This window comes from Mobula hypostoma, chromosome X2 (genome assembly GCF_963921235.1).
Source record: "Mobula hypostoma chromosome X2, sMobHyp1.1, whole genome shotgun sequence".
Taxonomy (NCBI): Eukaryota; Metazoa; Chordata; class Chondrichthyes; order Myliobatiformes; family Myliobatidae; genus Mobula; species Mobula hypostoma.
Window position 1 is genome coordinate 15817835 of NC_086129.1, and position 15245 is coordinate 15833079.

The 15245-nt window shown below is 44.7% G+C and overlaps 1 protein-coding gene across 2 annotated transcripts in view; it reads right to left on the minus strand.

Annotated features, from left to right (window-relative positions):
- The window catches only part of siae (sialic acid acetylesterase), a 61611-nt gene that overhangs the window by 12318 nt on the left and 34048 nt on the right, over positions 1–15245 (minus strand). For both annotated transcript variants that reach the window (XM_063038694.1, XM_063038696.1), the window contains 2 exons: positions 15030–15204; positions 2993–3102 (listed from right to left, as the gene is read on the minus strand). In XM_063038694.1, the coding sequence (XP_062894764.1) occupies positions 2993–3102; positions 15030–15204 (285 nt within the window). The remainder of the gene's footprint in view (positions 1–2992; positions 3103–15029; positions 15205–15245) is intronic.

Sequence of the window (15245 nt, forward strand, 5' to 3'; positions counted from 1 at the left end):
TGAAGTCACTGGAGAGAGACTGAAGCTGGTGGACATAGAAGCCTTTATTCAGCACAACAGGCAGGCATCATCCTGGAGACACTCTTAGAAGAGGCTTCCTGACCCAAGATGAGATGACAATTTTATATGCGAAAGATCAAAGGTAACAACAGCACAATTCAATAGTTATAATGCATTCATAATGCTTCCTTTGATTCAAACACCTTGATCTTCACACAAACACTCGACCTACACCAGATGAACAAGATCCACATGTATTAGTTGATAACCTTCTTCACCGTTGAGAATACCATCTATTTTAGTATAAATTGCAAACTTACTGAACATGTCCTGTACGTATACATCCAAATCATTTATACAAATAATGAACAACAAAGGCCACAGCATTTGACCCCTGTGGCACACCATTCGACACATGCTTCATGTCTAAGAAACAACCCCTCGATGATCACTCTCTGCTTCCTACCATTGAGTTAGCTGTCTCTCCTTAGATCCAATGTGATCTAAACTTCCAGTACAGCCTGCCATGCAGGGCCTTGTCAAAGGCTTTGCTAAAGTGCATATACACAATGTTCTCTGTCCTACTCTCATTTATCCTCTCTGTTCCTCTGCAAAGCCGTGCTGACTATCCCTAATTAGACCTTGTCAATCCAAATGTTGATAGGTCTTGTGCCTCACAATCCCCTCTAGTAACTTACCCAGCACTGATGTCAGGCTCACTGGCCTATAGTTCCCTGGCGTCCTTGTTGACTTTGTTAAAAAATGTCACAACCCTCCAGTCTTCCAGAACTTCATGTGGCTACCAAACCTTGCAAAGGTATTGAAGCAAGTATTTCTGCAAGGACCCCTGCAAATGTTTCCCCAGCTTCCCACAAGGTCTGAGGATGCCAAATAACACATAAAACCTAAAATAACAGTAATATAGTAAAAGCACGAAATTATATGATAAATACACAGCCTATATAAAGTAGAAATACCGCACTGTTCTCTGTAGTGAAAATCTCACGCAAGTGCTCTCGGCAGAAACACTCTCCAGTAACCTTTAAGCTACGAAGCGGGGGAGAGCGGGTGCTCGGGGCGTGCACTGTTGTTTTTTCACGCGCTGCTTTTTTTCGTAACAGTGAAAACACCTTCTGTTAGCGAAAACAGGGAACTAACGTAGGTCTTTCTTTCGTAACAGTGAGGTTTCGTAAAGCGAACGTTCAAAAAGCAGGGGACACCTATATATAATCCAGAAGAGAGAAAATAAATAAATAAAACTTAAAAAATAAATAAATCAATTAGAGTATACATATATTGAATAGATTAAAAATGTGCAAAAAAAACAGAAACACTGTATATTAAAAAAAAAGTGAGGTAGTGTCCAAGGGTTCAAAGTCCATTCAGGAATCCGATGGCAGAGGGGAAGAAGCTGTTCCTGAATCACTGAGTGTGTGCCTTCAGGCTTCTGTATCTCCTACCTGATGGCAACAGTGAGAAAAGGGCATGCCCTGGGTGCTGGAGGTCCTTAGTAATGGACTCTGCCTTTCTGAGACACCGCTCCTTGAAGATGTCCTGCGTACTTTGTAGGCTAGTGCCTAGGATGGAGCTGACTAGATTTACAACCCTCTCGCAGCCTGTCAGAATGCTCTCCACTGTACATCTATAGAAGTTTTTAAGTGTATTTGTTGACATGCCAAATGTTTTCAAACTCCTAATGAAGTATAGTCGCTGTCTTGCCTTCTTTATGACTGCATTGATATGTTGGGACCAGGTTAGATCCTTAGAGATCTTGACACACAGGAACTTGAAACTGCTCACTTTCTCCACTTCTGATCCCTGTATGAGGATGGGTATGTGCTCCTTCATCTGACCCTTCCTGAAGTCCACAATCAGCTCTTTCATCTTACTGACGTTTAGTGCCAGGTTGTTGCTGTGGCACCACTCCACTAGTTGGCATATCTCACTCCTGTACGCCCTCTTGTCACCACCTGAGATTCTACCAACAATGGTTGTATCGTCAGCAAATTTAAAGATGGTGTTTGAGCTGTGCCTAGCCATTTTGCTGTTAATACACCTATAGAATTTCTTTTGATTTTCCTTAATTCTGCCTGCCAGATCAATCTCATACCTTCTTTTTGCTCTACCGATTTCCCTCAGGTGAACTCCTACATTTATAGTCATTGAGGAATTTGCTTGCTCCTGATTGCCTATGCCTCCTCCTTTTTCCTGATCAGGAAAATTTCTTGTCAACCAGGATATCCCATTCAACCTAGCAGAAACATATTGCCCTGGACTCTTGATATCACACTATTAAAAACCTCCTACTTGTTAGTCATCATTTTACCAGTAAATATTCTCACCCAATCAACTTTGCAAGATCCCACCTAATGCCTCCAAAATTAGCTTGTGATCCTGTTTTACCTTCCAGCAAAATCAAAAGCAGCTGCACACCAAGTGCTTGTGGCAAAGTTTCCATTCTGAAATGTCACCGGGCTCAGCGGAATCTAAGCGATGATTGAGAACAAGTCTGGAAATGCTGAGTCTGCCTCCATAGTATTGTCAAACAAATGCAGAGGTAGTAAATGAAAAAGAAACGAGCGCTCCTTTAAATTGTGCAGCTGGAGATCATGAAACATGCGATGAAAACGCAAATGAAACGTGTACTCAGCAGGCCAGGCAGCATCTGTGGGAAATGAAATTAAGTTAATGCTTCAGGTTATTAGAAAGCGAGAGACCCAAGATCATCATCCTGTAACATTGATTTAGTTTCTCTCTCTTCTCAGATGACGTCCTGACCTGCTGAGCATTTTCAACATTTTCTATCCTGGTCTCCTGAATTCTAATATCTGCAGTATTATTGCTGCAAAACATCTCAGCCCAAAACATCGACTGTTTATTTTATTCCATACATGCTGCCTGAACTGCTGAGTTCCTCCAGTATTTTGTATGTGTTGCTCTGGACATCCAACTGTAATTTCTCTTACCTTGATATCTTACCAAGATGCCTTACCTTGATACCAAATGGTCCCTTTGATAGCCATCCTCTTCAATGGATGTATCATTGCATTCCACAGGACACTGGGTTCATGAGGTCCAGTGGCTTCATTGCCATTGCTAACACTGAAAAGTAAAAGATAAGTCATCAACCTGGCTCGACCTGAACTGCAGATGTTCAACAAAGTAGCTGACTAACACCTGATTCTGAGTTATTTCTCCTTTGGAAAATAAATGCTGACCTTGAGAGCAAGCAACTATCTCATGAAGAATATAGCAATACTGTAGTATGATTGCAAATTATTTCAGTTTTAAATCATAAAAAGAGTTCATAAAGAAAAAAACTACTGAGTGTTAGGGTATATTCTGGAGTTATGGAATGCAGCAAATATTAATTTCAACAGCAACCAGTCTTCAGATCTGAATGTGGAATGTAGATTGAGTTTGAAATACAGCTCAGAACAATGGTCTTCCTGGAGGTGCAGACTGAAGTCGATTGCAAACCAAGAAACACCCCATTGACCTGAGATGTCAAAGGATTCAAAGTACAAGTGTCCCCCGCTTTTCGAACGTTCGCTTTACGAAACCCCACTGTTATGAAAGACCTACATTAGTTACCTGTTTTCGCTAACAGAAGGTGTTTTCATTGTTATGAAGAAAAGCAGCGCACACCCCGAGCAGCCGCTCTCCCCCAGATTCGGAACTGCATTCTCGCCAGTATTGTTTTAACACGTGCCTGTGAGCAGCCATTTGCAAGATGAGTTATAAGGTATCGGAAAAGCCTGAAAGAGCTTGTAAGGAAGTTACACTTAGCGTAAAACTAGACATAATTAAGCGTTTTGATCGTGGTGAACGAAGTAAGGACAAAGCGAGTTTGGCTTGTGATAGTTGACGAAGGTGATGTTGAAGAGGTTTTGGCGTCCCATGACTAAGAACTAATAGATGAAGAGCTGATGCAATTGGAAGAGGAAAGGATAACAATCGAAACCAAATGAGTAATGATAAAGTACAACTTTAATTTTGAAAGGGTATGTCGGTTTAGAGCATATTTGCAGGATGGTTTGAGTCCTTACAAAGAACTGCATGATCTAAAAATGCGCGAGGCTCAGCAGTCAAGCAAGCCTTCCACATCAGCCACAGCAGACGACGAACCTCCACCTTCGACATCGAGGCAGGCAGAAATAGGAGATGACCTGCCTGCCCTGATCAACAATGAGATGACACCCCAGTGTCCCACCACTCCAACCCCCGGACCCCGGACAGATATCGATTCACAGAGAATGCCGCGGTAGCCGGGAGGCACACAGCACATCTTTAAGAAAAAAACCGAAATAAACATGGTAATTAATTAGGTGCCGCCCGGCACGTAATTGTCGGCCCAGATCAGAGGTGATTGCCAATTACATCGCCTCTGATCTGGGCCAACATTTACGTGCCGGGCGGCACCTAATTAATTAGCATGTTTGTTTCGGCTTTTTTCTTAAAGATGTGTTGGGTGCGTCCCGGCTACCGCTGTACCCCTCCATACTTTGCTGATCGGTATCGGTTCGCTGCTCAGAGGGTGGGGGCCACTGCACCACCCAAACTCCGACGACATCAGTGTGCTCGGCGCTGTCCCGATTCCCGTAAGTGATACTACACTGTACATACATTATTTCTACTTTATATAGGCTGTGTATTTTTAATGTGTTATTTGGTATGATTTGGCAGCTTCATAGTTTAAAGGTTACTGGAGAGTGCTTGCGCTGTGTTTCTGCCTAGAGTGCTTGCGTGAGGTTTTCGCTATGGGGAACAGTGCCGGCAGTGATTGTGGAAAAGTATTTCTACTTTATATAGGCTGTGTATTTATCATATCATTCTTGCTTTTACTATATGTTACTGTTATTTTAGGTTTTATGTGTTATTTGGCATGATTTGGTAGGTTATTTTTGGGTCTGCGAACACTCAAAAAATCTTCCCATATAAATAAATGGTAATTGCTTCTTCGCTTTACGACATTCTGGCTTACGAACCGTTTCATAAGAACGCTCTACCTTCGGACAGCGGGGGAAACCTGACATTATCAAAGTATGGATAAATTACAGGTAGCCACAAAGCAAGAATCCCAAAAAAAAAATTAAAAAAGACCTGATGCACAGAGAAAGAGGAAAAAAAGCACAAATCATGCAAACAATAAAAGCAAACAGCATTCTGAACCAAATTGAGCCCACAGACACGAATCCTGGAGCAGCCAAAGTAGTAACACACATCATAGTTGCTGGTGAAGGTAGCAGGTCAAGCAGCATCTATAGGAAGAGGTACAGTCGACGTTTCGGGCTGAAATCCTTCGTGAGTCCTGACGAAGGGTCTTGGCCCAAAACGTCGACTGTACCTCTTCCTATAGATGCTGCCTGACCTGCTGCGTTCACCAGCAACTTTGATGTGTGTTGCTTGAAATTCCAGCATCTGCAGAATTCCTGGAGCAGCCAAAGTAGGCTTGGTCTCAGTAGGGCAAAACGCCGCAGAGCTCGTGGACACAAAGCACATAGCAACCGGAGCAGACACACAGTCTCAGCGTTGCAAAGAGAGGAGTGAACATCATGGGAAAGCGAATAGAATAGGCCCGACCCTTGCCCTGACACCCTGTCTTTCCAGTCTACCTGGGCTGGCCTTTAAACCGTCCAAACACCGAATTGTGCTGCGCACTAGGACCTAGGCCCCGCCACAGCGATACGCTCTGGGCCTAGACCTTGCCGCCCAGCCCAAAGCCGTTCTCAACCTTTCCAAATCAGTTTGGCACTTAAATCGATCCAACCTCGCTTCCATTTCAAGTGGACAGGCACCACAACTCCTCTCCCTCGCTTCCTGTCCGAATCACTTGCTCCAGCTCCATCCCTGACCCCGACACCATCTCAAACATGTTACGTTCTAACTTGGCATCACAGCAATGGCTCAAGTTAGCTTCACCTTTGCTTGCCTCTTCGCTGTTTCCGGTGAATGTTTACCACAATTTCCCTCAGAGAGGTGTTAGTAATAATGCTTTTAGCCGTATTTCTTGCCTTTTGAACTACCAGAAAGCTGTCATCCAACTTTAGTAGCACCATCTTAAACCAGAAGGTTAGGGGTGTGCATATGCATATACATGAATGCAGCTTGGAGACAGCAGTGATTAACATTCAATTTAGAATGTCTTGAGTGTTGGTGTGAAGATCTAGGTGTTTGAAGCAAAGGGAGCATTTGGAATGCATTGTAACTATTGGATTGTCCTGTTGTTACCTTTGATCTTGAGCATATAACAATGTCATGTAATAATGGGTCAGGAGGCCTCTTCTAAGAGTGTCTCCAGTACGAAGCCTGCTTGTTGTACTGAATAAAGACACCAGCTTCAGTGTCTCTGCGGTGACTTCAATCACAGTCACAACACTGAGCACAGCTAACGTCTTAATGTCTCTCTAACATACACTCAGCGGCCACTTAATTAGGTACACCTGCACTCCTGCGCATTAATGCAAATATCTAATCAGCCAATCATGTGGCAGCAACTCAATGCAGAAAAACATTTTATGTTTTTCAAGTGGTTCAGTTATTGTTCAAACATCAGAATGGGGAAGAAATGTGACCTAGACACATAGAAAATAGGTACAGGAGTAGGTCATTTGGCCCTTTGAGCCTGCACCGCCATTCAGTACGATCATGGCTAGTCATCCAACTCAGAACCCTGTACCTGCCTTCTCTCCATACCCCCTGATCCCTTTAGCCACAAGGGCCATATCTAACCCCCTCTTAAATATAGCCAATGAACTGGCCACAACTGTTTCCTGTGGCAGAGAATTCCACAGATTCACCACTCTCTGTGTGTAGAAGTTTTTCCTCATTTCAGTCCTAAAAGGCTTCCCCTTAACCCTTAAACTGTGACCCCTCGTTCTGGACTTCCCCAACATCAGGAACAATCTTCCTGCATCTAGCCTGTCCAATCCCTTTAGGATTTTATACGTTTCAATCAGATTCCCCCTCAATCTTCTAAATTCCAATGAGTACAAGCCCAGTTCATCCAGTCTTTCTTCATATGAAAGACCTGCCATCCCAGGAATCAATCTGGTGAACCTTGTTTGTACTCTCTCGATGGCAAGAATGTTTTTCCTCAGATTAGGGGAGCAAAACTGCACACAATACTCCAGGTGTGGTCTCACCAAGGCCTTGTACAACTGCAGTAGAACCTCCCTGCTCCTGTACTCGAATCCTCTTGCTATGAATGCCAGCATACCATTCGCCTTTTTCACCGCCAGCTGTACCTGCATGCCCACTTTCAATGACTGGTGTACAATAACACCCAGGTTTCATTGCACCTCCCCTTTTCCTAATCAGCCACCATTCAGATAATGGTGAACGCAGCAGGCCAGGCAGCATCTCTAGGGAAGAGGTACAGTTGACATTTCAGGCCGAGACCCTTCGTCAGAACCTGACGAAGGGTCTCGGCCTGAAACGTCGACTGTACCTCTTCCAGAGATGCTGCCTGGCCTGCTGCGTTCACCAGCAACTTTGATGTGTGTTGCTTGAATTTCCAGCATCTGCAGAATTCCTCGTTTACCATTCAGATAATAATCTGTTTTCCCGTTTTGCCACCAAAGTGGATAACCTCACATTTATCCACATTAAGTTGTATCTGCCATGAATTTGCCCACTCACCTAACCTATCCAAGTCACCCTGCATCCTCTTAGCACCCTCCTCACAGCTAACACTGCCACCCAGCTTCGTGTCATCCGCAAACTTGGAGATGCTGCATTTAATTCCCTCGTCTTGGTGGCATCCGTTAGTCTTGCGAGACCATGGATCTGCGCCTGGAAAGTCTTGCTTCAGTCTGTGTTGGTAGAGCAGCGTCTGTTGTGGCTGCAGAGGCTCGCACAGGAGTGACAGTCTCGGCTGTAGCGACTGCACTTGAGGGCGCTGTCCTCCAGTGTTGCCTTGGTGCTGTTTTCTCGATGAGTGTGCTTTTCTTCAGCAGCAAACCTCAGCTTCTCTTCTCCTCTTTTTAGGCCTCTGCGTAGTTCCAGCCTCCAGCAAGAGCAATCACTTGCGATGTCCTCCCACCTCTTGGCATTCATGTTCAGTGACTTCACGTCTCTCTTGCAGACATCTTTGAAACGAAGGTGGGACCACCCTTGTGCTCTCTTGCTGGAGACCAGTTCCCCATACAGCAGGTCTTTCGGGATCCTCCCGTCTGACATGCGGTGTACCTGGCCCAGCCAGCAGAGACGGTGTTGTTGGAGCAGGGTGAAGAGGCTGGGTATCTGGGCACGGGCCAGGACCTCATTGTTGGTGATTCGGTCAGTCCACGTGATGTCCAGGATGCGTGTCAGGCTGCGAAGGTGGAAGGCGTTGAGATGCCGCTCTTGTCTGTAGTAGAGGCTCCAGGTCTCGCTGTCGTAAGGCAGTGTGCTGAGGACACAGGCCCTGTAGACTGCAACCTTGGTGTGCGTCATCAGCTTTCTCTTCTCCCAGACTCTCTTTGTCAGCCTGGCGAATGTTGAGGCTGCTGGCATCTTCTACGTAGTCATGCTGAAGCACACCTTTGGAACATCTACTGATGGTGTCTACCTCCACACCAGATCGGACGGGAGGCCGTTCAGTCTGTCCCGGATGAGGGTGAAAACCAAGGTTCGTGAAATACTCATCAGGAACATGTTGTTTGCAGATGATGCAGCACTGGCAACACACTCTGAAGAGCAACTGCAACGCCTCATGGACAGCTTCTCAAGGGCCTGCTAGGACTTCAGCTTGACCATCAGCCTGAAGAAGACCAACGTGTTGGGCCAAGGCATTGAGCACCCCCTTGCCATTACCATCAAGAACTACAAGCTGGAGGTAGTTCACGAGTTTACATACCTTGGCTCCACCATCACAGACAGCCTCTCCCTTGTCCCCGAGATCAACAGACGGATCCCTCATCTAAGTCATTAATATATATTGTTAACAACTGGGGTCCCAGCACTGAGCCTTGCGGTACCCCACTAGTCACTGCCTGCCATTCTGAAAAGGTCCCGTTTATTCCCACTCTTTGCTTCCTGTCTGCCAACCAATTCTCTATCCACATCAATGCCATACCCCCAATACCGTGTGCTTTAAGTTTGCACACTAATCTCATGTGTGGGACCTTGTCAAAAGCCTTTTGAAAATCCAAATATACCACATCGACTGGTTCTCCCCTCTCCACTCTACTAGTTACATCCTCAAAAAATTCTATGAGATTCATCAGACATGATTTTCCTTTCACAAATCCATGCTGACTTTGTCCAATGATTTCACCGCTTTCCAAATGTGCTGTTATCACATCTTTGATAACTGACTCTAGCAGTTTCCCCAGCACCGATGTTAGGCTAACCGGTCTATAATTCCCCGGTTTCTCTCTCCCTTTTTTAAAAAGCGGGGTTACATTAGCCACCCTCCAATCCACGGGAGCTAATCCAGAATCTAAAGAGTTTTGAAAAATTATCACCAATGCATCCACTATTTCTTGGGCTACTTCCTTAAGCACTCTGGGATGCAGACTATCTGGCCCTGGGGATTTATCTGCCTTTAATCCCTTCAATTTACCTAACACCACTTCCCTACTAATATGTATTTCCCTCAGTTCCTCCATCTCACTGGACCCTCTGTCCCTTACTATTTCTGGAAGATTATTTATGTCCTCCTTAGTGAAGACAGAACCAAAGTAGTTACTCAATTGGTCTGCCATGTCCTTGATCCCCATGATCAATTCACCTGTTTCCGACTGTAAGGGACCTACATTTGTCTTAACCAATCTTTTTCTTTTCACATATCTATAAAAGCTTTTACAGTCAGTTTTTATGTTCCCTGCCAGCTTTCTCTCATAATCTTTTTTCCCTTTCCTAATTAAGCCCTTTGTCCTCCTCTGCTGGACTCTGAATTTCTCCCAGTCCTCAGGTGAGCCGCTTTTTCTGGTTAATTTGTATGTTTCTTCTTTGGAATTGATACTATCCCTAATTTCCCTTGTCAGCCACGGGTGCACTACCTTCCCTGATTTATTCTTTTGCCGAACTGGGATGAACAATTGTAGTTCATCCATGTGATCTTTAAATGCTTGCCATTGCATACCCAACCCTTTAAGTATCATTTGCCAGTCTATCTTAGCTAATTCACGTCTCATACCTTCAGAAGTTACCCTTCTTTAAGTTCAGAACCTTTGTTTCTGAATGAACTATGTCACTCTCCATCTTAATGAAGAATTCCAATCTAAGTGACATTGACTGTGGAATGACCGTTGGTGCCAGCCAGGGTGGTTTGAGTATCTCAGAAACTGTTGCTCTCCTGGGAATTTCACACACAATGGTCTCTCCAGTAGGGGTTCCCAACCCTTTTTATGCTAAGGAACCTGACCATTAACTGAGGGGTCTGTTCACCCCATGATGGAAACCCCTGTTCTGGAGTTTACAGAAAGAGTGCGAATAACAAGAAAGGCTTGTCAGAAGGGCAGTGTTACGATAATTGTGGGGGATTTTAACATGCAAGTGGATTGGGAAAATCAGGTCGGCACTGGATCTCAAGAGAGAGAATTTGTAGAATGTCTACAAGATGGCTTTTTAGAACAGCTTGTTGTTGAGCCCACTAAGGGATCGGCTGTACTGGATTGGGTATTGTGTAATGAACTGGAGGTGATTAGAGAGATTGGGGTGAAGGAACCCTTAGGAGGCAGTGAACATAACATGATTGAGTTCACTGTGAAATTTGAAAAAGAGAAGCTGAAATCTGATGTGTCAGTATTTCAGTGGAGTAAAGGAAATTATAGTGGCATGAGAGAGGAACTGGCCAAAGTTGACTGGAAAGGGACACTGGTGGGAAGGACTGCAGAGCAGCAGTGGCTGGAGTTTATGTGAGAAGTGAGGAAGGTGCAAGACAGATATATTCCAAAAAACAAGAAACTTTTGAATGAAAAAAGGATGCAACTGTGGCTGACAAGAGAAGTCAAAGCCAAAGTTAAAGCAAAGGAGAGGGCATACAAGGAAGCAAAAATTAGTGGGAAGACAGAGGATTGGGAAGTTTTTAAAAGCTTACAAAAGGAAACTAAGAAGGTCATTAAGAGGGAAAAGATTAACTATGAAAGGAAGCTAGCAAATAATATCAAGGAGGATACTAAAAGCTTTTTCAAGTATATAAAGAGTAAAAGGCAGGTGAGAGTAGATATAGGGCCGATAGAAAATGACGCTGGAGAAATTGTAATGGGAGATAAGGAGATGGCAGAGGAACTGAACGAGTATTTTGCATCAGTCTTCACTGAGGAAGACATCAGCAGTATACCGGACACTCAAGGGTGGCAGGGAAGAGAAATGTGCACAGTCACAATTATGACAGAGAAAGAACTGAGGAAGCTGAATTGTCTAAAGGTAGATTAATCTCCTGGACCAGATGGACTATACCCTCGTGTTCTGAAGGAAGTAGCTGTGGAGATTGTGGAGGCATTAGCGATGATCTTTCAAAAGTCAATAGATTCTGGCATAGTTCCAGAGGACTGGAAGATTGCAAATGTCACTCCGCTACTTAAGAAGGGGGCAAGGAAGCAAAAAGGAAATTATAGACCTGTTAGCTTGACATTGGTGGTTGGGAAGTTGTTGGAGTCGATCGTCAAGGATGAGGTTACAGAGTACCTGGAGGCATATGACAACATAGGCAGAACACAACATGGATTCTTCAAAGGAAAATCCTGCCTGACAAACCTATTACAGTTTTTTGAGGAAATTACCAGTAGGCTAGACAAGGGAGATGCAGTGGATGTTGTACATTTGGATTTTCAGAAGGCCTTTGACAAGGTGCCACACATGAGGCTACTTAACAAGATAAGAGCCCATGGAATTACGGGAAAGTTACATATGTAGATAGAGCGTTGGCTGATTGGCAGGAAACAGAGAGTGGGAATAAAGGGATCCTATTCTGGTTGGCTGCCGGTTACCAGTGGTGTTCCACAGGGGCCCGTGTTGGGGCCGCTTCTTTTTACATTGTACATCAACGATTTGGATTATGGAGTAGATGGCTTTGTGGCTAAGTTTTCTGATGATACAAAGATAGGTGGAGGGGCCAGTAGTGCTGAGGAAACAGAGAGTCTGCAGAGAGACTTGGATAGATTGGAAGAATGGGCAGAGAAGTGGCAAATGAAATACAATGTTGGAAAGTGTATGGTTCTGCACTTTGGCAGAAGAAATAAACGGGCAGACTATTATTTAAATGGGGAGAGAATTCAAAGTTCTGAGATGCAACGGGACTTGGGAGTCCTCGTACAGGATACCCTTAAGGTTAACCTCCAGGTTGAGTCGGTGGTGAAGAAGGCGAATGCAATGTTGGCATTCATTTCTAGAGGTATAGAGTAAAGGAGCAGGGATGTGATGTTGAGGCCCTATAAGGCACTGGTAAAACCTCACTTGGAGTATGAAGGGTCTCGGCCCGAAACGTCTCTGTACCTCTTCCTAGAGATGCTGCCTGGCCTGCTGCGTTTACCAGCAACTTTGATGTGTGTTGCATGTTGTGAAATTTGTTGTTTTGCAGCAGCAGTACAGTGCTATACATTAAAAAAGTTACAATACAAAATACATTTTTTAAAGTAAACAGGTATTTCAAGAGCAACATAGTGAGGTAGTGTTCATGGTCCATTCAGAAATCTGATGTCAGAGAAAAAGGAGCTATTCCTAAAACGTTGAATGTGCATCTTCAGGCTCGTGTACCTCCTCGCTGACTGTAGTAATCAGGAGAGAGCATGTCCTGGATGGTGAGGGCCCTTAATGATGGATGCTGCCTCCTTGAGGCACAACCTTTTGAAGATGTCCTCGATGACAGAGTTGACTGAGTTTACAACCCTCTGCAGCTTTTATTAATCGTGTAATTGGTGCCTCATTATCAGATAGTGATGCAACCAGTCAAAATGCTCGCCAATTTCTATAGCTGATGTCTTTAACTTCACCTGCAATTGCTTTTACAGCATTCGGTGGGTCATACCTGGACTTCCTGTAAAGTTCTGGATCACCGGCCTTGAAAGCCACAAATCTAGCCCTCAGCAGACTGTATCTCCTGATTCATCCACGGCTTCTGGTTTGGGTGTGTCTGATAAGTTCTCGAAGGCGCACACTCCTCTAACAGGTTTTCATCAGGTTGGGGACACATGGCATATTCATTCAGATATGGTCAATACTCAGGGGTTCACCTTCAGATCGGAAAGGCATCAGGATACGCTGTCTCCTGACTGTTGATTATGGTGCTCAGCTCCTTCAATGCCAGTCTGTTGTTGGCCAGGGGTGGAATGTATACTGCAACCAGGATGATGGTGGAAAACTCCCTCGGCAGATAAAATGGATGACACTTGACGGCCATATGTTCCAGGTTGGGGGAGCAGGACTGAGACAGAACCACCATGTCTGTGCACCACAATGTGTTAATCATGAAGCAAACTCTGCCTCCGCTACCTTTAACTTGTCTCCACTGTTTGTCCATGCAGTTGAAGGTGACACCCTCAGGATGCAGCACTGTGTGTGGAGTGCTGGGGGTAAGCCATGTCTCTGTGAAGCAAATTACACAGCAATCTCTGTCCATCAGGTGCTGCAATCTTGCTCTGAGGCCTTCAATTTCATTTTCCAGAGACTGTACATTAGCCAGCAGGATGGTAGGGAGTGGGGGCCTCAGGGCCCTGTGTTTTGATCTTGCAGGCCAACACGCTTTTCCATGTTTCTTTTTTCTTCAAGGGAAACTACACTCATGACCCAAGTCTGCCAATTTTGAGGGTGGATAGATTTTTTTAAAACATCTCAAAACAATGTTGCTTACTGAAGTACCCATGGCTGTGATTGTGGGTTTCAGCCGTAGTCGTCCTAAATGGGAATATTTGATAATTCCCTTCGGAGCTGCATGCAAAGAGTTGCCACTCTCCGGCATCAGCTTGGATCAAATCCTGATGAAGTGAAACATCTTCTCAACCCACATCAAGCCCATTTTGTATCCTACATACTGTGGCATGAGGATGAGAGTTGTAACGGGATCATTATCATGTCATAACATGTGTTATTGCGCTGGAAACATGATGCAAAGCCACCAGTCCGTTTTGTCCCTTGGATTGGTGAGGGGACTGCTGTGGCTTCACATTGCTGAGATGTGTTGTTCACACTGCAGTCTCCAGAGCACACCGTCTCCCTCATCACCACTTGCTGGGTGTGAAGCAATCTCCCTTTTTAGTTGTGTAACTGCACAGCTGCTCCCAGCCTGTGGCAAATATTATTGCAATTATGATTATGGAAAGAAAGAGCTCAAGAGAGCTATGCAGCCAAACAATGAGGGAGTGATGGCAGCTTCCATTAATCTAAAGAGACTGTAGGGTCTAGGCAGTCTGCCAACACGAGGGATAGGTGCTGCCAGTCCCTAGCAGAGTCTGAGCGCCCCCCCCCCATCTCAGTAATATTTTTGTCATAAGGTTTTCTCTGATCCAGACAGTGCCCTCGTAAATCTTCTCTGCACCCTCTCTACGCTTCCACATCCTTGTGGTCTAACAAGAGTTTTATAGAGCTGCAACATTACCTCACTACTCTTAAACTCAATCCCTCGACTCATGAAGCCCGACACACCATACACCTTCTTAACTACCCTATCAATCGATTTGGAAACTTTGAGGGACCCAAGATTCCTTTGTTCTTCCACACTGCTAAGATTCCTGCCATTAACCTTGTGCTTCACTTCCAAGTTCGATCTTTCACATTTTTCAGGATTGAACGCTCTCTGTCACTTCCCTGCCCAGCTCCGCATCCTGTCAATGCCCCAATGCAACCTACAAATGAGGGAAAATTTCTTCAGACAGAAGTAGGCTTGAGGGGGCAAATGGTCTATGCCCACTTCAGTTTCTCTTATTCTTGTGGAGACACCAGACAGCGAGGGGACACCGGCCCCAATAAAATGTGTAACTGGATACAAGAGGTTATTCAGTACTGCACAGCATTCTACTTAAAGTGAAAGTAAGTTTCAGACCATGTAACTCTCCAACCAAAATATCAAACTAAGAGCAAATTAAAATGGTAAATTGTAAACTTACTTGAAAGAAAGGTTACATTTGCTGAGGGCTCTTTTGGAAGACCAAGCCTCGATAGGTGTGCCTCCCCAACTTGACTCTACCAACCCAATAGGGTAACGTAGCTTATCAAAGAGGTATCGGCCAAACAACCAGCAAACAGCTGAGAACGAAGTGAAATTGCCCCGGCCAAGAATTTCTGGGATTCAATAAGTAAAGATAATGTTAGTCAACCATCAC